The sequence below is a fragment of the Vicugna pacos genome, chromosome 28, assembly GCF_048564905.1.
Source record: "Vicugna pacos chromosome 28, VicPac4, whole genome shotgun sequence".
Classification (NCBI taxonomy): Eukaryota; Metazoa; Chordata; class Mammalia; order Artiodactyla; family Camelidae; genus Vicugna; species Vicugna pacos.
This window is the reverse complement of record NC_133014.1, coordinates 12,762,611-12,788,723: the sequence shown is the minus strand read 5'-3', so window position 1 is coordinate 12,788,723 and position 26,113 is coordinate 12,762,611. Positions and strand designations below refer to the sequence as shown.

Below are 26,113 nucleotides of genomic sequence, written 5' to 3'. Positions count from 1 at the left end.
TCCCTTTGCCTGTCGTTTGCATTTTCCTGTGATACCAAGAACAGTCCTCTAAATGTGGAATTAGAGCCGCCGGGTTGTTCCACGAAAGGGATGATTTGGGGATGTCGCCGAGGTCTGCGCAGGGAGTCAGGCTCCGAAGCGCGGAGACTGTGGAGATGACCCTCAATTCTGGTTTCAGGGCACAAAATATCTTGAAGAAGCCTGGGGCCCAATGACAGCTTTTTTTATTCAGCAATTCTCCAGTCAGTAAACGGTTCCTGCTTTCGTTAGCTGGAAATTTGGGTAAAGAGGCAGTAGGCCCGCCTATCCGTCTTTCGTGCTCACGCAGCCGCAAAGAAACCGCAAGAGGCGCAATACTGCCCAGTTCGCTGCTGCGTGATTTGTCCCCATCGGCGACTCGTAGAGAGCCTTGGGCGCCGTAACTGCGCCGCTCCTGATTGGCTGCTTGCTGCGCGCTCGGTCGTACGTGGAGTCTGCGCCTGGCTGCTCGGCCGGTAGCGGCGATGTCCGGCCGGTCCAAGCGGGAGTCTCGTGGTTCCACCCGTGGGAAGCGCGAGTCCGAATCGCGGGGCAGCTCGGCTCGCGTCAAGCGGGAGCGAGATCGGGAGCGGGAGACTGAGGCGCCGAGCTCCCGGGGCAGCCCGGTGCGCGTGAAGCGGGAGGTCGAGCCGGCGAGCGCGCGCGAGGCCCCGGCACCCGTGGTCCCGGCGGTGCGGGTGAAGCGGGAGCGCGAGGCCGACGAGGACTCGGAGCCTGAGCGGGAGGTGCGAGGTGCGCGGGGCTGGGCGCGGGCTCTACTCTCGCGTTCTTGTTTTTCTCTTTCCAACCTCTCACCGCGGGGTGGTCCCACTCCACAAGCGACGCGACTCGACTGCGTTGCAATGAGAACGGTGCTAGTCTTAGGAATAATCGTAGCTATCGTATCTCTAAGAACAGTAATAACAACAGTAGCTTTTCTTGAGATAGTTGATTTCAGCAGTAACAGTAGCCAGAATACAGTATTGTTGCCAGTTCCTTGAGTCAGTTCCCACAGTGCAACTGGAAGAGAACCCCCCACGCAGTGGGTGGCCTTACAGGACCGGAACTTTGAGCTTAGAGAACCTGAATCTTCTATAATGGTTTGTGAGCTTGCCTCCTCTTTGCTGTGTAGGGAGATACCCTCTCTGTCTTCCAAGGCCTTTAACTCTACAAGCATCCGTGACAAGGTAGTCTGGAGGCAGTTGGTGCCTGTGGTCATAATATGTACAGAACACAAGAGACCTATGGAGAATTGCCTCCTGACGCTGTTCAGCTTAAGAAGTGGTACTTAAACTGTGCCTTAGAAGCTCCCGTAGGCCCCTTCCACTTGTATCTGCCTTCCTTCCTTGCTTAGGTAATCACTTCTGAATTTTTTCTAGTCACTTCTACTTTTATTATTTATGGTTTTATCTCATATATGCATCCCAAAGTAGAACTGTTTTATTTTGTCTTTGATATAAATAGAGTCATACTATGTGTAGTATTCTGATTTGCCCTTTTTTTTTCTAGCCATATTTTTGAGGTTCATATGATGAGTAGATGTTCGTGGCAGCATAATGTTCTATTGATGATATACCAAAATATATTTCTCCATTTTATATGTGGTAGGCATTTGGGTTGTTTTCAGTTTGGTCTCTTTCAAATATTGCTGCTACAGATCTTTTTCAGTAAAGCATTCCTGGTGCATGTGTGCAAAATTTCTCTAGGGTATATGGGTCAAAAGGTCTATGTATTTTCAGCTTTGATCTTGCTGTACTGCTTTTAAGAGATTGCAACAGTTTGCATTCCCAGCAGCAGTACATGGGCATTCTCGTTGCTCCACATATTTGCCAATACTTGGAGTTTCCTGATTTTATTTTTCCCTGTCTAGTTGGTGTGAAGTGCTATATCGTTGTGCAAGGAAATTTGCATTTTCTTGATTATTGATGAGGTCGAGCATCTTTTCATACATTTGTGGGCTGTCTTCCTTGTTTTCTGTTGGGTTGTCTTATTTTAAATCTCTTCACTGGATTTCTTTATGTAACCTATAAGCAATTCCTTTGTTGGCTATATGTGTTTCAAGTATATGTTCTCAGTTTGCAGCTTGTTCCATTAATGGGCTTTTTTGGGGTGTTGTCAGGCTACTTGCATATGAGCTTATCCTGATTAGATTTTCCCATTTCTGATCAGAAATGTTTGTACTGGTAGCTGACGCTGAGAATGAGTTTCCCATTTTCATAGCTTTTGATGATTTTCCTTTCAGCAAAGAATGGACGCGTGGATTCTGAGGACCGGAGGAGCCGCCACTGCCCGTACCTGGATACCATTAACAGGTCAGTAGCGCAGGGGTGCCGAGGGCAGCAAAAGAACAGTGGAATCTGTTAAGAAAGTTCTTTGGATTGTATGTTAAACAATCTGTTCAAAAACTTTTCCTCTTTAAAAGCTTTCTGCCCAGGAAACGATGCTTCTTGCCATGTTTCTTTAGGGTGGGCACATGCAGGAAGAGCGTTCAGCTCATTTTGAACTTGTATAAGAGAATAAAGGGATATGTGGTGTCAAAGACAAGAGCAAATGTATGTATTTACTGAGCACCAGCTATGTGCTAGGTACCGTTCTAGATGCCTGGGATTCAGCAGAGAAGAAACAGTCAAAACTATGTCCTAACACAGAGGTGGTTACCTCTTCCAGATGATCCCAGATGCATCTCAGTTTAATTTTTCACTCATGCCCTAGGGTAGCACTGTCTGATAGACTTTTTTGCAACAGTGGAATTGCTCCTTAAGGTTGCCCATTGTCAGAGACGCAAGCTACTAGTGACTACTGAGCACTTGAAATGTAGCTTGAGGAACTGAATTTTAGATTTTATTTAATTTTAATTACTTTACATTTAAATACCAATAGCAAATTGACACATTATAAACTGAGTATACTTCAATTAAGAAAATAAAATTTCAAAACAAATAAACAAACATCAATAACCATGTGTAGCTAGTGTCCCCTTTAATGAACAGTTCAGCTTTCGTGGAACCTTTTTAATTGATTATAGTTAATATTGGAGAAGGAATCCCTTTGCAACCCGTGGATTCAGTGGAGGTAAAGTTTTTTATTTTAATCACTAAACCCGCCCAGTACTCAGTTACTTCGCACTTGAGTAGACAGATCTGTTTGCAGGTATTCCCCTAAAATTCTTCAGGCTTCCCACTTGTTTTCACAGACAAATACACATTTTTCTTTTTGTGTCCTTCCACCCCCAGTCCTTTAACCTGGAATGCTCTTGGGGCCCTGTTATTTGGGTCCTACTTGTGTCTTTTCCTCCAGAGAAGGTGATGGAAGGTTCTCAAGTGATTGTAAATACTAAAAAGAAAGAGGGTCATTGATGAAGATACCTTTGCCATCCTTTGGGACTTGGTGGTGGGGGTGCTATATGAAATGTCTAGGTGAGGAATCGTTAAGGTTCCCCATGGTTTACATGTGGCATTGGAGCCATTCCCTAAGGGATACTACGTGACACTGCGGAACACGGAGCCAACGCTGCTTCACGGGTACTCGCCTAGGCATCCATCCCTATTAATTGCTTGTTTTGTTTTGCTGCTTTTAGGAGTGTGCTGGACTTCGACTTTGAGAAACTGTGTTCCATCTCTCTCTCACATATCAATGCATATGCCTGTCTGGTGTGTGGCAAGTACTTTCAGGGTAAATAAATGTTTCGCATTACAAACTTGCTCAGTTTTCAGTGCTAGCTACAGGTCTGCCTCAGAGATCTGTTGTTGTTGTTAAAGAAAGTAAGCTACCTGTTAGGAGTCGTGTTTAATAATCCATACCTTTGATCCTGGGAAATTGGAATACCCTTAGAAAATCCACAGGAGGTTCTCTGTTTGCTCTGAACCTGAATCCATAGGAAAGAGAGAGGGAAGTAGCCATGTGAAAGACTGTGTAGGAAATCGCAAAGGCTCTGGGCTTTTGAATTTCTGATATTTTCTATACTTACGTCTTTTTCTGAGAATCCTTTTGTCTAAGCACTTTTACATTCTGTTCTTTTCTGGAAATTAATTATTTCAGTTCATTCAGGTCAAGAAGATGATACGTGCACAGTGTAGTGGAGAATACAAAAGAAATGTAAGCTACATTCTTTGTTCTTACAAGGATCTTGTAAATAGTCAAGAGTAACACATAAAACAATCAGCAAACTCTCTTAAGATCACAAAGATTATTGCTAGACCGTGTGGCACTGAGTATAAATAAGCACAATAGGAGCTGAAATATACAGAGGTCAAACGTTAGCTGGAGTGTTTGTGTTGAGTTCATGGAGTGGGTGGCAGTGGAACTTGTACTGATGGGACGTACAGAGTTTGAACAGGTTAAGGGTGAGATATTCTAGGAGGGAGTGGCAACATGAACAAAGGTACGTAGGAGCAGGATTATCCTGAATGTGGGCAGTTGGAAGATCAGGACTAAGTGATGAGGGACTGTCACAGGATAGGTACATGTGCGTATGTGCAAGCCTGTATGTCTGTACGTGTGTGTACCGTATGTAGTACGTTCATAGATATCCCTAATTCCTGATGGTATGTGAAGCTAGGTCTGTCTGTACACACAGACATACAGACATCCATAAGCACTCAGATATTTTTCATACTCACGTGTACGAAATCAGTTCCCCTGTCTTACGCCGTCTGGGGAAGAAAACAACGGTCTCTTCTTTCTTGCTAACTTTTGTGATGAGAGGAGGTCATGTGGGAGGCTGACTTTACAGATGGTGTAGTAATTTGTTTTTTGCTGATATTAACATGGTCCAGTACAGAATAATGAAAGGAAAATCACACCTGATCTGTGCGCGTCCAGAGTCCGCCCTTCTCTTACAGCCTTTCGTCTCTCCCTCCAGGCCGGGGTTTGAAGTCTCATGCCTACATCCACAGTGTCCAGTTTAGTCACCATGTCTTCCTCAACCTCCACACCCTCAAGTTTTACTGTCTCCCAGACAACTATGAGATCATTGACTCCTCGCTGGAGGATATCACGGTGTGTGTCCAAGAGGGTTGGTTTGCAGCTAGTTCTCCTGGGAGCTGCCCCAGGGCTCCTGAGGCTCTGCCCCACGCAGGTCAGGGAAGAGTCTCAGTCCCTTGGGCACTGAGAGGTTCCTTTCCCTTTGGGAAACTGAGTAAGGGGGTCACGATTCATAACTGTGGCTCGTGGTCTGCAGCCTACTTTTCATGTCTGCTTTTAGTTAGGACTGAGGAAATATGACTACTTTTCAATTGGAGTGGAAGCATTTTTGTGAAATAAGTTACCCTTCCACACTTCGGAGCAAGGATGTGAATTGGGCCTCACGTAGGACAGTGGATCCCAAGATGTATACCAGCTCCCGCCTACTTTTGGGTGATGTGCCCAGAATGGTCAGCATGTCCCATCCATGAGCTCTGGTTTGTGACCTGCGCCAGGAGTCCCTGTACTTAAGTGGGGAGTGTGGAAATATCCTCTTGAGCTTTGATTACTGTTGGAATTATTAATTTTTCCTGTTCAACAAGTCGCTGTGCCGTTAATAGAGTTGAATACTCTGTTTACTAAGGAAAGCTGGCTGTTCACAGAGTGTTTGAAACACTACTTATGCCACTTAAGTTTTACAGGCCTGTGAAAAGTGAGATTAAATGGTTATGGTTGTGGACAGTATTTACAGAGGGAATAACTGATATTAATAAAAGCTTTTTTTTTTTGTAAAGGTTTTTTAAAAATGTGTGGGGGGATGTTAATTAGATTGCTTTGTTTGTTTGTTTGCTTGCTTGTTTATTTGTAGGGACTAGGGATTGAGCCCAGGACCGCGTGTGAGCTAAGCATGCACTCTACCACTGAGCTGTACCCTCCCCCTTGAATTCAAGCTTTCAGATTGAGTTAGTGATGACCTCTGTCCAGCCTGTGACATGACGACCCTCTTAGCTCTCGGACTGGGGAGGTTCTGATCCTGCCTTTCCAGCTGCAGGGAGTCATGAGATCTCAGCCCTGCACAGACAGGGGAGGGGAGGGGAGGCGGCACTCCGGCACCCATGTACTGCTTTGTGTGAGGTACCCCCCGGGACTGAGTCCTGTTGCCCACGGACTTGGGGGCCCTGCAGCTTCTGACCATTGTTTGTCATGGGGGTGGCTGGACCTGAGGTGTGGGGAAGGGCCTGGGATTCAGTGATTTTGGTTTAGATAGAGAGATGGCCTTCTAGGTAAGCAATGTGGAGTGGCCTATTCCATATTACCTCTGTCCTGTACCTACTAGTGGGAGCCCTTTGGGCGGGTAGTGAGACATTCATGACCAAAGTGTTTTTTGGTTTTTTTTTTTGGCAGAAATTGCTGTTCTGGGAGGGGCAAGGTATAGGGAGTGGCCCAGTATAGCTCAGTGTCAGAGTGCCTGCTTAGCATGCACGAGATCCTGGGTAAAAGCCCCGGTACCTCCATTAAAAATAAATAAATAAACAAACAAACCTAATTAGCCCCCCCCCCAGAAAAATAAATAAATAAAGACAAACAAACAAAAAAGAAATCACTGTGCCGGACAAACTTGGTGGGCTCTGCAGACAGCCTAAGGCAACCTGGAGTTTTCTTTTGCTTTGCAGTATGTGTTGAAGCCCACTTTCACGAAGCAGCAGATTGCTAACTTGGACAAGCAGGCCAAGTTGTCCCGGGCGTACGATGGCACCACTTACCTGCCAGGCATCGTGGGCCTGAACAACATAAAGGCCAACGACTACGCCAACGCCGTCCTTCAGGTAGGATGGCGATGGGAGCAGTGAGGGAGCGGGCAGCCCGGGAACGCCACGAAGGGCCTTCAAGAAATGACTGCCTTCAGGCAGAGTGCAGCCAGGTGGTCTTCAGACCCAGAGTCTTGCTGAGGACTCCACTTGGGTATTTGTTCTGCGCCAACCACAGTGTGCCTGTGTCTGCTCAGAGGGGCTGCTGCCCAGTGGTGGGCCTGTTCCAGCCTCTGGAGCTTCTAGGGAATGAGGGCTGGACTCTGCGTGAGGCCTGCAGGACCAGGTGGGAAGCACGTATGCCAGGTGATGCTTTTTTTTTTTTTCTCAAAGTGGTGCAGATATTCATTGTGTTGACTGATATCCGTCCCGCCTGTGCTTAAGCCTCAAAATGGGAAAGGTAGAAAGCCAGAGTTATTCTGTTTGTGATTAAGTGTTGCTTTTTAAAAAAATTATGTGAGTAATATGTGCACATTGTAGAAAAACTAGAAAATGTTGTTAAGCGTAAGTAAGAAAATCAGTTGACACAACAATGTAAACTGACTATAACTCAATAAGATAAAATTAAAAGAAAAATAAATAAGAAAATAAAAGAAAAAGAAAAATCATCTTCACCAAAAAAAAAAAATTGATTTAAAAAAACTATAAACAATTTCTTACTGGTGAGGGTTGGAAGATACAGAAAGTACAAAATGAAAGCTTCATTCTTTTCTTTCCCTAGTACTCTCGTGTGGTAGTTAACAGTGTAGAGACCTCCAGAGCTTTATTCTAAAAGCAGATGCACACATGCGTATTCCGTTGTGTGGCAATATTATGGTTTGTTTTGTTATTACCCATTGATAGATAAAATTTCACTTGTCTCACATTTTTTTTTCTGTTACCAGTATTGCAGTGAGTGTCCCTCTCTGTATATAGTCTTTCAGTTTTGTGACAGGTTATGTTTTGTTGTATTTCTTTTCTAGACTTTGTCTACAAAGTAACATAGTATATATATGTATCTTTGTGTATGCTTTAACTTAAAAGCATATTATGAAATCAGTATTCTCATGCAGCATCCTTAATGATTACATCACCCTTTTAAAAAGTTTAATTGATTTAACCTTCACTTCTTTTGCTAATGCTGTAAGGGATTTATAGCAATTTACAAACCCACCAGCAACACAAAAGGGTGCCTTTTTCATCTTGCGCTGTCACTATTACTATTGAAAAGATTTTTTTTCCCATTTTGACAGGTATCTCCATTTTAACTTTCTTTTTTAAAAATTCACTTCTAAAGTTGATTCTTATATTTTTTCATGAATTATTGGGCCTATGTGCTTATTTTTCTATTAGTGGTCCATTTTATTAAGCTTTAAAAATATATATGTTTATATTAGCCTTTTTCTGTTGCATATGTAGTACATATTTCATTTTAATTGTTTGGCCTTTAAACTTTGTTTATGGTATTTTTGCATAAAGAATTAGGTAAAAATTGTAAAAGTAAACCTGTGAGTTTTAGTGTCTGCCATTGGTGTCGTGTCTGGTCCCTGGAAAGGTCAAATTCTTAGATGGAGAGAGACCTTGCCGACTGTTCCTCTTGCAGCCTCCTGTGGCTTTGCGAAGAGTGTCACACGATGGATGGGTAGGATTTGAACATGGTCAGGCCAGTTAGTCTTGGCTTTGTGATGGGTTTTAGTCCCCGTAGGGAGCTCTCCTTACTTATACGTATAAGCAGATGAACAAATCCTCTGTGATGATATTTCTGCTAAAATGGGATTGAGACCAAGCACCCTGTCTGGAGGCTGGATAATCGCTCTCCGAGGACACCTACTGCTTGTTCTATAGCTGAAACCAGAGAGCCTCCCCACAGCATGGGTGACTGAGAATTGGATAAACTTTATCCACTCTCTTCTTCTTTTGAGAGGAGCTTTCCAAGCAGGAAGTCCTTGTTTCCCTGGCTGAGCTGGGCTTGTGGGAGCCTTCCTGATCGCCTCTTATCCGGGTGCGCACTGCGTCCGGAGGTGGTGTCCCCAGAGATCTCTGAGTTCGCTGTATTTAGCACCATCCTTCTGTCCTTTCTAAATGGATTCCCTTGGCAGCGTTGTGCTCATGGTAAGCATAGCACTGATAAGGGTTCACAACCCCATCAGGAGGGACCAGTGGGGAGACTGCACTTAGAAGGGTCCGTTCTGTGGTTTTCCTTCCACTTTTATAACTCACGATAGTGAGCATGTGCTTTTTCCTGAACTGACATGGCTGGTCTTTATCTTTTTGCTTAATGAGATAAAATTTATTTTTGTTCTCTTAAACCTTTTGACTAAGTTCTATCATAACAAAGTACGTTGATTTTTATATATAGTTTTATATATGCTTTTTTTACCACCCTCAGTACCACATTTGGGGAAAACACCAGATTTTATTAAGATGATTTTCACATATTGTTTAAATGTGCAGTTGAGAGGTGGGGGAACTGTGGCCTCCAGATAGTCCTGTCCCAGCCAAGTGCATGATGAGGAAAGAGTGTTTGGATTTCTAGTCTTCAGTTCCTTATGAGTCCAAACATAGTCACAGGCCTAGTTAGAGTAAACAAAGGAAGCTATTAAATCAATAGATAGGGATTTGAATACCTTTGTTTTAAAATTTCTTTCTACGTCAGCGGAGTGTCTGCAGAACTGGACTTTCTGTGGCACTCACTGTAAAGGATGTTCCTCTAATGTGAACTCTCGGGCGCATCTCTGGCAGCCCATTTATTTACTTCTGATTCTTTAAGGCACCACAGGCACAGGTTTTAGAAGAACCTTGGGTGGACGAGCTTGGCTCCCAGGGGCCCTGCTGAAGGGCTTTGGGCTAATCGTAGTGTCTGACCCGCAGGCTCTGTCTAACGTCCCTCCTCTCCGGAACTACTTCCTGGAAGAAGACAATTACAAGAACATCAAGCGTCCCCCTGGGGACATCATGTTCCTGTTGGTCCAGCGCTTTGGAGAGCTGATGAGAAAGCTCTGGAACCCTCGAAATTTCAAGGCCCATGTCTCTCCCCATGAGATGCTTCAGGCTGTTGTCCTTTGCAGCAAGAAGACTTTTCAGATCACCAAGCAAGGTAAGAAATGAATAATTCATGTTTTCTGACCTGAGGGCAACAAGACTACTTTGATGAGCACATTTACTTCCACTTTGCAGTGAGACAGTAGCTCCAGCGAGCATCCAGTGGGTGGTGTGGTTAGGTTCCTCTCTCTTCTTTTGTCAGCATGGCCTGCTCAGAGTCCCACTCACAGTTTCACCTACATAGAATGCCTGTCTGACTTGGTAAACTTATTTGGCTCAGGAAAAAAAACCAGGAGGCTGGGAAAGGCACCAGCCCTTACTAGAGTTGGAAAGGCGCCTACCACTCTTGCTTCTCATTTTGTCATGTTGCAGACTGGAATATTCTGTTTTGACTGTTTTCATCCCTCCAAACCCAGTGAGTTCTTGCCACATGAGTAGCTCTTAGCTCCTGAATGTGATAAAGTATTCTCTAGCATCCCGGGTTCAGGTGATTCACCATTTACTCATGGTGCTAGTAGGTTTTAGAGCTGCAGGCATATGAAACACAAATTTTCTCTTCCAGGAGCTCCCATTCTAGTGGGCAAGACAGTTGTGTAGAAAGATGATCACAGGGTCTTAAGTGTGGTGATTGAGGAAGCCCAGTATGCTGTGGGAGGGAGCACAGAGCAAAGACCCCCCTCAGACAGGTGGGAGGTGGGCTGGGGGAGACACCAGTGAAGGAAGAGACACCTGAGTTTTAGGTAGTGAGGAGACAGGTTGAGGGTGGGCATTCCAGGTGGAGAGGACACTGGATAGAAGCATGGAGGTCCCTGGCACAGACAGAAGACTGCACGTGGCTGGACCATTGAATTCAATGATGAGCACTGAGGTGGAGGTTGGAAGGGAGGGACCAGGTTGTCGGGTTTATATGCCACTGTAAGGAGCTTGGATTATACCCTGATAACAGTGGGGGGTCAGGAAAGGCTCTTTTGGCAAAGACATGCCATCACATTTTTGTTTTAAACACATTCTGGCTGAGGAGTGCTTTTATAGGGAAGTCCAGTAATGATTTTTGGTGGGTGATGAGACTCGGGTTTGAAATAGAGAATGATATTCAAAGGTCCTGGTTGGACCAGAGAGCCTGGGGGCAGTAAAGATCAGAAGACTAAGAGCTTGACCTTGAGGAGTTGCAGGATGCAGTGGCCAGGTAGAGGAGGATGCCAGGGGGCAGGATGGCATGGCTGGAGAGGAAGGAGGAGACTGGGAGTGTGGAGTCGTGCCAGTCAGCAGTTTGGATTATCATACTGTCTCCCAGGTTCAACGTCCCACCTTTCTTTCTTTTCCAGGGGATGGAGTTGACTTTCTGTCCTGGTTTTTGAATGCTCTGCACTCAGCTCTGGGGGGCACAAAGAAGAAAAAAAAGAGTAAGTCATGTTATTTTGTAAAAGGGAGTTTTTTGTTTGCTTCCTTTTAAAAACACTTCGCAGCTTCCCATCCTTTTCTCCTTACTTGTTTACCTTTTTGTGTCAGGCCAGCATCTCTGTACACATGGGAGAGCTTGGCTCCTGAATGGCTCCCTCTCCAGTTTCCTTTGTTAGAGTATGGGTATATCCAATGGCATGTTTAATAAGTGGAAATGGATACAGTTGTGCTCTAGAAACCCTGACCCAGTTTCAAACTGAGAGGCTGGGAAGCATGTTGTAGACATGCCGGTGGTGCCAGAGCGAGGACTTGGTGGGTGGTTTGCCTGGCTTGTAACTGGGTAAAACAAACTAAAAGCTAGTTCCTCACCCTGAGCCTGTACTTGGGGAGATGCAGCTGGCCTCCCTGTAGATTCGCAGACCTTGAGTCCCCATGTTCCTTCGTGTCCACATTGGCTTAACAGTAGTTAGGCATTTTTCATGAATGCCAAAAGTAACTGTTAGCTTAGCGACTCTTGAGCCAGGTGAATAATTTTGGAGCCCTCATGTGACTTTGGCCTGTGCACAGGGTCTGAGCTCTCTAGCTTGGGTCCTGTCAGAATTCAAGAACCCTGTTGTGCTTTTGCTCTTGTTGCTTTGGTTCTGCTCCGCTGTGTCCCTCGGTCTGTCATTTTCCTTTATGTCTAGTGCAGGGTGGACACTCTCTTTGCAAGTGGCACATAGTTATGGGTTATGCTTTCTTGGATGTCTCTTATTTTACCTGTGACTTCTGGGGATTCATCAGTCTCCAGATTCTGTAAACCATTTATTTCAAAGGCACTTAATTTTTCTCTTACGGACTGTGCTCTTTGACCCTGTGCTGGAAGGTCAGAAGGTATCTTACGGAGAAGATAGACATAAAATAATTATTTACACAGGTAGTTATAAAGGTACCACAGTGGTATGTATTACAAAGGTGCTTCTGTGTTTAGGGAAAGCTTTGGGTCTTATGCTGGAAAATGAAGTTTATTTCAGAAATGTAGAAGTTAAGACTGTATTTTGGAAATGCTTTCCAACCTGATAGAATTTGCATTTTGGTTTCTGTTTGTACAGCTATTGTGACTGATGTTTTCCAGGGGTCCATGAGGATCTTCACTAAAAAGCTTCCTCATCCTGATTTGGTGAGTGGCTGGAACCTGAGTCTTGGACTGATTTATATTGCTTGAGGGGATTTAGGGCTGGCAAAGAGATGCTTAGATGACTGGCTCAGCCTTTTGCTCCAGGAAGAGGTCCTAAAAACACCTGCCAAGTGGCAGTTCCCATGGATTCCTGTGGCACCAGCACGCTTAGGTTTTGGAGGTGATAGTTGGATACACAGGTGACCTTCCAACAGCATGGGTTTAACTCCAACTGGTTCACTTACATGCAGATTTTTATCAATACATAAAACCACTATGTTTACGTATAGCAGTTTGTTGAATCTATGGATACAGAATCTGTGGATGTGGAAGGCCACCTCTGGGACTTGAGCATCCTCGGACTCAGGTATCCAAGGCAGGTCTTAGAACCAATCTCATCCGGGTACTGAGGGCTGACTGATTTCAGCGATCTGGCCACTGAGTGGTGCTAGTGTGTTTTTTCAGAAAGCTCAGATAAGAGCTTTCTAGATACCTAAAAGCTTTTAAAATAATTTGGTATTTAAAGACAGAAGCCCAGTTTTTGCATTAATCTAAGCAGGTTGTGCAACTGGGTGTGAAACTGCTGGGCTCTTGGGCACCCCTCTTCCTTCATAAAATGAAGTAAGTGTAAGTGTAATGGACACATGGTTTCTTCCCGTCTGCGGTGTCCTCCACTCCGCTCTCACTCCTTCCCCTCCTCTTCCTTCTCGCTCGTTGTTTCCAGCCAGCAGAGGAAAAAGAGCAGCTGCTGCACAATGACGAGTACCAGGAGACGATGGTGGAGTCCACCTTCATGTACCTGACGCTGGACCTCCCCACCGCCCCGCTCTACAAGGACGAGAAGGAGCAGCTCATCATCCCCCAGGTGCCTCTCTTCAACATCCTGGCCAAGTTCAACGGCATCACCGAGAAGGTAGCCCACTTGCACACCTACCTTGTTGATAACCCCTTTCTTCCTCTTGACACATTTTTCTTTTTATGCTTGGAAATCGCCACCTGTATGTAATACATTTAATTTTAAAGTGTCCTGTGTTTATTGAGCCTACCAGACTCTGCTGTTTTTAGCTGATCACCCCTACTCTTAACTTGAATTACAGTGCATCCAAGTAGTGTGGAGAAAGGAATGGGTGTTGAGGATAGTAGAAACTCACAAAAGTAGGAAACACTCCCATCTTTTAAAAAATAGAACGTCAACATTAAAGTGGAAAAAAGCAACTAAAATCGAACTAAAAATTTTATTATTTCTATACTGTTGCTCTTCATCAAGTTAAAAGTCTCTTTTTATATCTGCTAAGTTAACTGTTTCATGGTTTAATTCCTTTTTCATCCTAGACAAATTTAATTGTTTTTGGTTCTTTACTGGGAGATTTTTTTTTTTAATGGCAGGAGGATTTTTTTTAGCTTGATGCCTTATTCAGACCCTTTCTGCTTGCTTTATCAACTGAGATTCTTTTGTTTTCAGATAGTAAATGCCCTTCTCCCCCACCCCCAGTACATACACGCACGCACACACATGCACACAGATAAGTGACAGTGATTCCTAAAATGTCTAAGCTGATTCTTAGGCTCATTTCATTTTGTGGAGGTGAAAAACCTTAAGGCTCATCTAGATCAGTTTATTTTATTTGGTTTTATTTTATATTGATTTTAAGTGACAGAGCTGGGGATCTAAACTCAGATTTTTCATCTGACTTTTTCAATTGTGCACATGGACCCTATTATTACTGTTTGTTCAGGGTTAAGTAACATTAAGATTCTTGTGGACCCTCAGTATTGATTTAAATTTATTGTTACTATAATGTTACCTAAATTAGTATAAACAGAAATGATGGTATAAGCTACAGCTTTTAAGTAAATATTAAATTATAACAAACTTACATACAAATGAAACTTTGAAAATTGGTTAGTAGTGCTATTACAATGTGAATACAGCAAAAACCTTGCTATGTGAATGTGGTACTGATATCCAGGGTGAAATTCTTCCCCCCAGCATTTTCACATAAACTCCTGAGAAACTTTTTCAAGTTTCTCTGTCACATCTCTGTGACAAGGCTGTGACGTCATTTAGGTATTAAATCTGACTATCCTTCACTAGTCTGAGATAATTAAAAATGGTGCTTCTTGATGTCAACCTGTTATAGATACAAATGTGGGCAGTGAAATCTCTTGGCATTTACTTGATTTAAAAAAATTTTAGGTGGGGAGGGTATAGCTCAAGTGGTGGGGCGCGTGCTTAGCATGCACGAGGTCCTAGGTTCAATCCTCAGTACCTCCGTTAAAAAAAAAGTAAGTAAATCTAATTACCTCCCCCCCCAAAAAAAAACCTAAAAAAAAATTTTTTTTTTTGCTTTTAACATGGTATTTTATATCACCCTTGCAGAGATGAGTTACTTGATGTCAACAAAAAGACATTTTTTTCCAGTAGTGCTTATACCCTTAGATGATCAGAAATTTACCTGAATGAAGGTACATGTCTAGAGCTGGAAAACCTTTACTTCTCCAGTGCTCTCAGATTACTCATCATGTGGCAGGGGAGCTTAGTTTTTAAAAGAATAGCAGCTTTATTGAGCTTTAATTCACATACCGTGCTTTTTTGTGTCTAATGAGATGGTTGCTTGGTTTTTGGCTTTTGTTATTTATTGCTTTATTATTTTTATTATTATGATGTGGAACATGACACTAACTGGTTTTTGGATGCCAAGCCACCTTTGTATTCCCGGGTAAATCATACTTGGTCATGGTGTGTAATTTTTGTTGTCGTTTACGTTGGAATCGGGTTGCTATTATTTTGTTGAGGATTTTTGCATCCACATTCATGGAAATATTGACCTGTAGTTGCCTTTCTTTGTGACATCTTTGTCTGGTTTTGGTATCGTGATAATGTTGGCCTCATAAAATAAATTGGCAGGTGTTCCCTTCTCTTCAGTATTTTGGAAAAGTGTGTGAAGAATTGGTGTTAATTCTTCTTTAAATGCTTGGTAGAAAGTACCAGTGATGCCATATGGACCTGGGCTGTTTGTGCATAGTTTCCTGGTAACTGATTCAGTCTCTTTACTTGTTGTAGGTCTGTTCAGAGTGTTTCTTCTTACGTTTTGGTGATTTGCGTCTGTCTAGGAATCTGTCCATTTCCCCTGACTTATCTAATATATTAACATACAGTTGTTTATCATCGTCCTTCGTAATCATTTTTATTGCTATGAAGTCCATAGTAATGTCCCCTTTTTCAATTTCGAGTCTGGTAATTTGAGCATTTTTCTCTTTTTTTCTTGGTCAACTAGCTAAAAGCTTGTCTTTTCACAGAAATAGCTTTCATTGATTTTTCTGAAATACTGTTTTCCTGTGCTGTATTTCATTAATCTCTGCTCTAATATTTTTTGTTTCCTTTTTTTTGCTTGCTTTAGGTTTAGTTTGCTTTTCTTTTTTTCTGGTGTCTTATGGTGGAAGGTTATTGATTTGAGATCTTATTTTTCAACTTAGGCATTTATGGCTATAAATTCCCCTCTTAAACACTGCTTTAGCTTCATCCCATGAGTTTTTATATGTTGTCTTCATTTCTATTCATCTCAAAGTCTTTCCTAACTTCCCTTTTGATTTCTTTTTTAACCCATTGATTATTCAGGAGTATGTTGTTTAATTTCTACATATTTGTGAGTTTCCCAAATTTCTTTCTGTTGTTAATTTCTAATTTCATTCCACTGTGGTCAGAGAACGTCTTTGTGTTATTTCTATGCCTTTATATTTGTTGAAGTTTGTTTTATGGGCTAGTGTGTGGTCTGTCATGGAGAACATACCACGTGCACCTGAGAAGAATGTACGTTAATGCAGTTAGTGGTAGAATGTTCTGTATGTGTTGGTTAGGTCTGCTTACAGTGCTCAAATCTATTTGTTGATCTGCTGCCTAGTTGTTCTATCCACTGTTGAAAGTGGGGTGTTAAAGTCTCCAGCTATTATTATTGAATTGTCCTTATCTTCTTGTTTTTGTCAGTTTTTGCTTCGTATGTTTTGGGTACACACTGGAACTTTGCTTCCGGAACAGGTAGTTTGGGCCAGAAGGAGAAAGGTTGACATCCTGCCTCTCCTGGGAAGACGGTCCTCTGAGAGCTGGGGGGAGAGGGATCCCTGTGTTCTGGCTGTACCGGTCTGGAGAGGAGCTTCTTTCTCACTTCGTTAGGAGGGAAACGAAGGGAGAGGTCTTGGTTCAGATACCGCAGACTCTCACTCTTCTTACTGAAATTAGATTTTCTTTTAGAAGGGAACATTTCATTTTAGAAGAGAACATTAGAGAAAAACGTTTTCCTTAGTAAACGTGTCTTCATTTGCTCTCTGCCCTTACGACCATTTGTGGAGAGTTTAAATGGCGGTGGTGATGGTGGTTCTTAAAATAATTTTCACCAGTTTCGTGAACTCGTGCAGCTCCTCGTGTTGTGACGCTGGAAGCGAAGCTCCTACTTGGCATTTTACGAGGTCGTCATCCAGGTGGTTTTGGAGTTCCTGTATCCTAGTTTTTTTTTCTTTTTGTATCCAGGTTTTAAATTAAAATATTTTCATGAGAATCCTGGGGATCCCTGATGGGGTCTGTGGTTGCCTCCAGAACTCACCCCACTCCAGAGAGTGGTGGTCTCATTGGTGTTTCTTCTCAGGTTATGATTAGTCTTTCACTCCAGTTATTAAATTTTGACTGTACTAAGTTGTGTTTGTGATAAGGAAGAATACATTTATGTTCACTAGCTTTTAAGCCCCTTTGTCTGAGGAGGATGTCCTGAGTCCCTCACCACGCCATCTCCTCAGACATGCTGAGTGAGTCCACAGTGAGCGTTGCTTGACTGCACTTGACCCACGAGTCTTGGGAGCTTTGAGGAGGAAGGAACGTGGGTGTTGACACCTCTGCTGAAGTACCCCAATGACGAGGGGCCCCTCCCTGCTTCAGAAGTGCCCGTTCCACGGTGCGCACATCTGAAAGTCAGGAATGTCTTCCTGATCTTGAATTAAGTGAGACTTTCATGGTTTTTAATTCTTGGCTATTAACAAATCCTCTTCTTCACTTGACATTTTTGTTGTCCATGTAGAAACGAATGCCCACGTTAGTGTGGCCGGAGTTCAATAGCACGATCACGTGCTGGCTGAAACGCAGCCCGCAGCTGAGGTGCTTCAGTCAGCTTCAGCCAGACTGCTGTTCCTAAGCCTTGTGTGTGGTTTCTGGGGTCAGGTGTCTTCTGAATTCTAAGCGTAAGGCAAAGTTACATCAAAAAAACCCCAAACCAAAACAACAAAACTCACATCCCTGCTCTAATGCTCCAGCGCTGATTTGATAATTTTCTTCTCTCTCTCTAGGAGTATAAGACCTACAAGGAGAACTTCCTGAAGCGCTTCCAGCTCACCAAGCTGCCTCCATATCTCATCTTTTGTATTAAGAGATTCACGAAGAACAATTTCTTTGTGGAGAAGAATCCGACTATAGTCAACTTCCCTATTACGTGAGTGTCGCCCTCCTTCGCTTCCTCGTAGGGGGTTAAGCTTGGGTTTGTTTTCATCTTTTGTGCCACTCTTCGTTTTGGATTGTCTGAGTTGGAGATTGCAAGGAACCTACCTACACTATGCAGGTTCAGAGTTTTTATTGAAAGGATACACATGTTTTAGGGTCTTCAGAGATGGGTGTTTACCCGAAGGCAGCTCCCCTTTCACCTTCTGTCCTGCTGCTTGCTGAGAACGGCAGTCTTTCAGGACAGGGAAGAACAGTCGGAAGAAGTAGGACAGGACGGGTGGGGTTCTCCTGGCTTTGAAGGAAACCCTGAGCAGGTAGCCTGTCCACCTCTTTGCTGGTCATCTCGTCTTACACGCTGCAGTGAGCTCGATGTGGACAGTGGGGACGACTCTAGATTTGTCTTGCTGCCTTGGGGTCCTGCTATCTTACTTCGTCCCTAGAGGACAAAGTCTGGAACATGGTGACTTTCTCCCTAGTGATGAGGAAGTTACAGATTTTGATGTCTAGCCTTTTTTAATAGCCTTATTTTTAATTTATGTGGTTGTCTTTTTACGAACATTCATGTGTATTTTAATGGGAAGTTTGGAGGAGTTGCAGAACGTTCTTGCAGGACCCTTTTGGGGGTAGATAGTTGGTTTTTCTCAAGAGACATGGCTTTTCACACTCTGAAGAACGTGGAGAAGCCTGGTGGCAGGGCAGGTGTGCAGCAAAGTGATTCTTTTTCATATTTTTTTCCAGTATAGGTTACTACAAGGTACTGAATACAGTTCCCTGTGCTGCACAGCCAGACCTTGCTGTTTGTCTGTTTTGTATACAGTAGTATGTATCTGTTCATCCCAAACTCCTAATTTAGCTCCCCTCACCCCCACCACTTTCCCCTTTGGTAACGATTGTTTTCTATGTCTGTGAGTCTATTTCTGTTTTGTAAACAAGTTCATTTGTATCATTTTTTTAAGACTTCACATGCAAGTGATTTTTTTAACCTTAGAAAGTACGGTGGGGGCTGTAAGGGCAAGTGTGCATCTCCTTATCTTTCTCCTTCCAGCCCCTCCGTTTTCCAGTTGCCCAGCCTAAGCGAGGACTGCCAGTGTTCTCCTCTGAAAATGGTACTAGTTCTTTCTTCTGTGTAGTGTTTAAGAGTGTAGCATCTAAAATTAAAGAGGTCTGAGTTCTGCGCCGTCCTGGCTGTGCGACCTTGGGCAGGTCATCTGTATGTTCTCACGTAGATTACATGAGAGGCTTGGACTAGATGAGCCCCAGGGGTCCTTCTGGGTGTAACATTTTATCGTTTCTGGTGGGACGGTGTGGGCTGAGAAGAGAGAACCTTGCAGTTAGGATTACAGGAGAATTTCTTTTCTCTTTTCTCACTTCCTGTTCTTCTCTAGCATCTTGTTTGTGTGACACGTAGAGTGAGGTTGGAAGGTCTGTGTATCAGGGTTTCATTTCAGAACTGGACTCTTTTTTCTTTTTTTTAGTTTGTTTGAGGCGTGGGTAATTAGGTTTACTTACTGATTTTTTTTTTTTTTAAGAGAGAGACTGAGGATTGAACCCAGGACCTCGTGCGTGCTAAGCACGAGCTCTACCCCTTGAGCTGTACCCTCCCCTCAGAGCTGGACTCTTGTGAATTGCCAGAGTCACCGGTCTGTTCCTGGCAGGAAGGGGCACGCTCACTGAGTCTCCTTGCTCCGTGTCTTTATGTTGGGCCTGGAGTGTGCTTACTTTGCCACCAGTTGCATTTGGATTATCCGTTTGGTAACTGTGACTTCAGTAGTTTGTCCTTCAGAAAGCTTGGAGAAGCTGAGAAGATTACTTCTTGGCTAGTCAGCCTTTTGGAGAACATCAGGCCGTGTGACTGACTCTGGGAACCTGCGCTTAGTTGCTTCATGCACTGTAATTACTTCTAGGGTAATAGGACTCTAGGTCAGCCAAAGTCCCCACTTCTTGACAAGGACCCTTTCCATACCTGATTCTTCTCCCGTGTTTTATTCGTAACACATCTTCTTTTTCACCAGAGTTCGATCAGACTGGCAGTAACGAGGGGCCCTCTGCTCGTCTGGAGACAGGGTTTCTGGAGCATAGTTTTGAAGTTTCACTTCCAGCCAATCAGGTGTTCTCCAGGTCGGACTCTTCTGATGGGGGGACGACTGACTGCGCCCTTGACTGTTTTCTAGAACAAAGTGATTTAACATGTCCTTATTCCTTTTGGCCACTTAAACAGTTGTACTTCTGTCTTAAAGGCCCGAGCATGAATACTTCTAAAGATTTCTCTAGGACTCGTTCAGAGAAGTCCGAACAACTGTCATTAAAGCTGCTATTAAATATGAGACGTTAGTTCTTAGCAGCTGGCAGGCATTTTGGCTGTCTAGAGTTCATGAGGATTTCTGAGGACTCACATCTAAATTACGTTGTAACAATGACTGTATTGCAGTCTGTATGGGACTCTGTCAGTCTGTAGAAATAAATAGCTGCCACTGACGCACGGAAAGCTACATAATGGAGTCAGAACAAAGTTGCCGGTTTATTGCTACATGGTTGACATTGAACACTTTTTGTATTTTTGGACAGGTGATATAATCATAGTTTAGAATTCAAAAGGAGATACATATCTAGAAGTGACCGCTGGGTGTGACTGCTATTAGCATTCATGGTAAATCCTTCCAGAGAGGACATTTCTGTGTTGCGTGTGATGAATGGTAGCACCTCAGACAGTTGTACAGAGATGAGAAATAGAATGTAATCTCTCTTATTCTACCTTGTATTTAAGTTTTTATAAATATTTATAGGCTACGGGTGGTTATATTTTTCCTGAAAATAATGTAGTTAGCATTCTCTTAATATTTATATTAACTGTCAGTTTCCCTATTTGGTTATTTGGAAGTTCTTAGTAATTGTCATCGTGGTCTTCACAGGAAGCATATGTCATAGCTCTTTACTTTGTAGTAACTGGTGTACATTTATACTTCAACTCACAGAATTCAACAAGTAAACACAAAGGCAGATCTTATCCCAGGTACAGCAAGAATGCGTCTCTATGTTTTAAAAATGAATGTTCAGGTATTAAAAATAAATTTGATGTTTTTAAGTCCCAATTGAAGGAACCTAGTCAGTGGTTTTTCTTGGCAACTGGAGTAGAGAAATTTGGAAGCTGTAGGGTAGCCAAGGTGGGTTCCAAAAAGAAGTGGACGCCAAGTGGGAAAAGAACAAAGCCGATGTCAAAGCAGAAAAGAGGGCAGGTTGCTTTCGTGGGTCTTGCTGCTGCTCCAGTGCCTGATTTCAGCTGCATTTCCTGGTCTGAAAACCTTGAATAAATTTCCCTTTTCTGCTTAAGCTACCTAGGGTGGATTTCTCTTCCTTGTAACCATTCTGCTTACTTGACTAAAAGAAAAACAATTAAATAAAGAAGCAAGGTCCCAGAAAATCAAACGAGGATAAATCTGCACGGTCTGCCTGGTTTGCCGTATGGAAATTGTTACAGTGATTGTGTACAGTGACAACACACATACTCGTGTGATTGGCCTTCGACAGCCTGAGGCCAGAGACCAGCCGATCCCCTAACATGCCGCTGGTCCCCGGATAGGCCAGGGGATAAGGCGGTTACGCCCGCTGCCAGCTTAGAGGAGGTGGTGCCTCTCATGTTCATGTCATACAAGAGCCTTGGGTTTGGTAACCTGTTTAAATTCCCGCACTTTAGACTGCTAGGCGTGCCTTTAAAGTGTGCTTTTCCCACAGAGCCAATCTGTCCAGTCTGACTCATTTTTATGGCAAACGATGTGAATTTCTACAAACCTGGGCTCCAGTGACTCTTCAAGCCCACCTCGATCCAGGTCCTGAGATAGGGTTCCCCAGCTTTGCGGTCCGCTTGTGGAGCACAGTTACCCTCTACACAAAGGCCAGCCTCATAGCCTTTGTCTGACCTTCACTGTATTTCCATCTGCACAGCAACGTGGATCTGAGAGAGTACCTGTCTGAGGAGGTGCAGGCGGTGCACGAGAACACCACCTACGACCTCATCGCCAACATCGTGCACGACGGCAAGCCGGCCGAGGGCTCCTACCGCATCCATGTGCTGCACCACGTGAGTAGGGCTGGCGCCGCGTGGCGCGGTGGCAGAAGCAGGCGTTGCTCCTTTGGCATTTCAGGGGGCGGCTCCTTTCAGTTTGCCCTTCCTTGTCCTTGACTGTGGGACCCTGCAGGCGCTGGAGCTGCCAGTGGGTGGTTTAGGCAGTGGCTCTGCAGTTTTGGCTGCACTTTGGACTCAAGCTGGCGGGCAGATTTTAGACTCCTGATGCTTGGGCCACCCCAGCTCAATTACATGACAACAATGTACTTTGTGCCTGTTGGTTTTCAACTGAGGTAGAGGCCAGGATGCTGCTGAATATCTTAAAATGCACAGGCAGCCCCTGCAACAAAGAATTTTCTGGCCCAAAATGTCAGTCAGAGTTAAGACTCTGTTAGATTGTCTGGAAGTGGGAACCAGGCTTCGTGATTTTTGAAGTTCCCAGGAGGTTCCCAATATGCAGCCAGGGCTGAGAAGCCCTGTCCTAGACTCGAGCCTTTCCACCTCAGCTGGAATCCCTGGACCAGCAGCGTGAACGTCAGACTCACCAGAACTCAGCATCTCAGACCCCGCCCAGCCCTCCTGAATCAGAGTCTGCGTTTTAACGAGACCCTCTGATTGGTATGAAATTAAAGTTTACGAAACATTTGTGTAGAGGTTCCCTCATGGCTAAAAAAATTTTGTGAACTTGCCTCAAGCTGAAAATGGATGAAACACGTGCTTAAGGTATATTTGGTATCACGCAGGTTACTAGCACAGGTGGTTCTAATTCGATGACTTTTCTGGAACTGTGTTTTTAATAATAACTAGCTGCTGTCTCTCAAGTACTTTGCTGTGTGCTGGACACAGTACACCAGGTGCTTAAAGTACGTTCATCGCATTTGAGCCTTAGAACACATTTCCGAGACGGGTGTTAATACTGTCTAGTTTCACATGAGGAACCTGGGCTCGGAGTGTGAGTGATTTATCTGAAGTCAGTGGAATTGGGATTTCAACCTGGAGACTCGCTTTCCGGTGTTCTTAACTGGTCCTTCATATGGTGCTGAACTTCGGTCATGTTTCCCCTCTGAACTACGGGCATGTCCGGAATGTCTGGAATACATCTGTCTTTGGCAGTTCTTAGGAGTTTGGGTGGTTGAGGCAGGTGGACTCCTGGAAGTGTCTCTGCCGTAGTCCGGAGACCTCTCCCCACCTTGTGTGTGGAAGTAGGACTGAGGTAGATTTTGCTGTGTTTGCAGCGCTGGGATTTCAGGCCAGAGGAAGCAGGTTGGTATGACGGACAATGTCCACTGAGGGTGCTTCTTCTTGACCGACTCTTGCTGTGTTCTCTGGGGCCGGGGGTGGGTGTACGCGTTTAGCTGGCACTGCCCGTCTCCTTAAGAGAGGGTGTCTGCTCCGCCGCTGCTGAGCCGCGAGGAGGCGTCTTAGGTGAGGAGCAGAGGGCTTCCTCTTTTTCCTCATTATTATCCTCCTAAATTCTTCTTAACGGGCGTATGGTGTTCGAGACTCTGTTGTACTTCAAGGAGTCCTTGACAGGAATTTAGTTTGCTGAGATCCGCACCCTAAAGGCTCTTTAAATTGAATGATGCCCGGCAGAGGTGATAACCCTCTTACTGGGTGCGCAGCTCTTGCTGAGTGATGGTCTGGTGGCTGTTCTGACTTTTCTAGCTTTTGGTTGTGATCCCTTCCCTCTTACACCCTTTTGGTTTTAGGGAGCAGCCTAACCCAGCCCTTCTTACTCTGTGCAGGGGACGGGCAAATGGTACGAGTTACAAGACCTCCAGGTGACTGACATCCTTCCCCAGATGATCACACTGTCGGAGGCTTACATTCAGGTGGGCTGCCCGTGGGTGGGATGAATGTGGCGATGGCGTGCGGGGCCGGCGGCAGGAGCGATGCGGGCGAAGGCAGGGCGTGGGGTTGGATCAGGTTGGGTGCCTTGCAGGATGCGCTGAGGAGTGCGGTGGGGCCAGGTGACGTGGTGGCGGAAGCCTAGGCGTGGTTTTCAGGGCGAAGGAGAAGGGCAGGGAAGCGTGGGAGATTAACGGGTGAGCAGAGGTTATGTTTATGGTAAGCCAGGTCAGTTTTTGGCCTGGTTTCGAGGAAGAAGAGCCCAGAACCTTCAGGGCTGCCAGCTAGGATTTGTCTCTGAAGCTTCCCCCAGTTCCCTAAGCAAAGTCAGCACTCCGTGTGGCCCCACGGCACTGTCTGCCTGTCTCTCCTGGAGCACCAGCTGTGTCACTTCAGCTGTCCTCTCCATCAGATTGAGCGCTCGTGGGGCAGAGTACCTCTGCCTTCTCTTCCTAAGTGCCCTAGGACCGCAAAGACGGAAGGGTGAGGCTGAGAAAACGCTGTAGCTCTGGGGAAAAGAAGGGAGACACTCTCGCTCTAGAGAGAGCTCTTTCCTTGGCGGTTGTGTCTAAAGTTACAGGCCTGGCTGTAAGTCCTTTTTCAGAAAAGGAGTTTGGAATGAAGTAAGAGAAGGGTACGTGGAAAAGTGAAAATTGAGTGGGAGGGAATTTTCTGAAAGATTCTGAGTTCGTGTCAGAGGGTTTAGCGGGTGTGTAAGTGGGGTGGCAGGCCGTTCGCTGCCCGGCGCAGATTCAGGTACTTGATAAGTGTTTGCGGATTGAATGCCGGCTCCTGAACATCTGCTGTATTCATTTCTTGCAGATCTGGAAGAGGCGAGATAATGATGAAACCAACCAGCAGGGGGCTTGAAGGAGGCCCTGGAACTTTGCTCCCTGGCACTTTGGCTGAGGAAGTAAATAAGAGCACTGAGCGAGGCTGATGCACGTCCCCTGAGGCTGCCCAGGTCTTACGTGCTCTGTTTCACATTGGAGCATCAGGGGTCCATCTGCCCAGGATGGCTCTGCTGTCACCCAGCTGTTCCTTGATCAGTTTATTCTAAACTGATGTCCCTTTCTCCTTCTGTCCAGCTCCCTTCTAGCCGGAACTCTTTTACAGATGTATGTAATTTGTCTCTGGGTAGCTGGGAGTGTCTGAGGGACAAGATCGTTTCTTCTAAGCATCAGAGCCTCAGGACTAGGAATAAGAGCTTGAAGCCAGTAACACCCTTCGTCCATCATAGGTAGATAGGGTAGCTGTGGTTCTCTTCATTTCCTGGTGTGTTTTGGGATGGATTAAATATTTCCCTGTTTTTAAACCAGCCTCTGGTTTTATATCCTTTCCTTAGGCTGCTGCCTAAGAGGACAGCTTTTTTTTTTTTTTTTTAATCTTCACAAAGTATCTACCCCATAGTCTGTCACCTGGTGGACCTTGTGTTTGTCTCTTCCTGTCAGCCTATGCGTGTGTGTCGGTTAGGGTGCATTTGTCTCAGAGCAACAAAATATCTGACTAAAAGATATCAATTGTTATTGTGTTTAACTGGAAGTCTCGAGGTGGGCGGTTTCAGCCTGCGGTGTGGGGCTGTGTGAGGGAGGAGGGATGGGGGGAGGGAGGAGGAGCAGCTGACTGCAGTGCGGTGCTGAGAACATGGGGCACCAGGAGCAAAGATTGCCTGTCAGCAGAATCGGGCCGAAGTGTTTTTCAGCAAGCTTGGTCATAGATTAGGAGCTGCCTGGAGGAAGCGTGACCTCGGCCTGTGCACTGTGGCAGATCTGAGGATGTGGGGAATCTGAAGATACAGCCACTGATGGCAGTCAGTCCACTGTAGCAAGTTCTCTTGGTGGGAGGAAGGAGCCACGCACCTCTCTGGCTGCCACCCTTTGCTGCTGGGACACAACACTGCTGGAACCTGTTGGAAATCTACTTTCTAGTGCATGAAGGAAAGCTGTTAATGGGGAGGTGTCTCGGTCTGCTACCAAATGCCTGCGGAGGACAGCAGTGCCTGGGGAAGCTGCTGGGTGCTGCTGCAGGGCTTCAGTCGTAGCTGGCAAGAAAAAATCTAAAAGGTTCGAATCTGTTTTCACAGAGCAGGCAAAAGGGGTGAATTTGGAGCTGAGGGGCACTAAACTGATGACCTGCCCAGTCCACCCCTTTGACGACCTGGCTGCCACATGTACATCACACCCGTGAACCCCACACAGCAACAGCCGCAGCAAAGGAGACAGCTCTGTGTATGCCTGACAGAGACAGCTGCCCTTCCTACCAGTGAACAAGTTTTAAACCTTTCTCAAAATGAGATGTGCAGCCCCAAGATCCAGTGTCCATTGATAGTTCTGTGCTCCTCAAATCCAGTCACAGTCACACTGAATATTAGGTTGTCAGGTTAACTTCCAACAAGTTAACTAAAAAATGGTAGAAGA

General features: G+C 44.8%; 1 protein-coding gene across 1 annotated transcript; it reads left to right on the top strand.

Moving 5' to 3' along the window:
* Nucleotides 1-450: 450 nt before the first annotated feature.
* USP39 (ubiquitin specific peptidase 39) lies at nucleotides 451-25,011 on the top strand. The gene is made up of 13 exons (XM_006203799.3): nucleotides 451-771; nucleotides 2,261-2,330; nucleotides 3,596-3,690; nucleotides 4,880-5,016; nucleotides 6,594-6,746; nucleotides 9,579-9,804; nucleotides 11,075-11,152; nucleotides 12,242-12,309; nucleotides 13,031-13,219; nucleotides 17,638-17,780; nucleotides 21,728-21,863; nucleotides 23,594-23,680; nucleotides 24,519-25,011. Exons 1-13 carry the CDS (start codon nucleotides 504-506, stop codon nucleotides 24,564-24,566), a joined length of 1,698 nt encoding a protein of 565 aa, XP_006203861.1. The 5' UTR covers nucleotides 451-503; the 3' UTR covers nucleotides 24,567-25,011.
* Nucleotides 25,012-26,113: the final 1,102 nt, after the last annotated feature.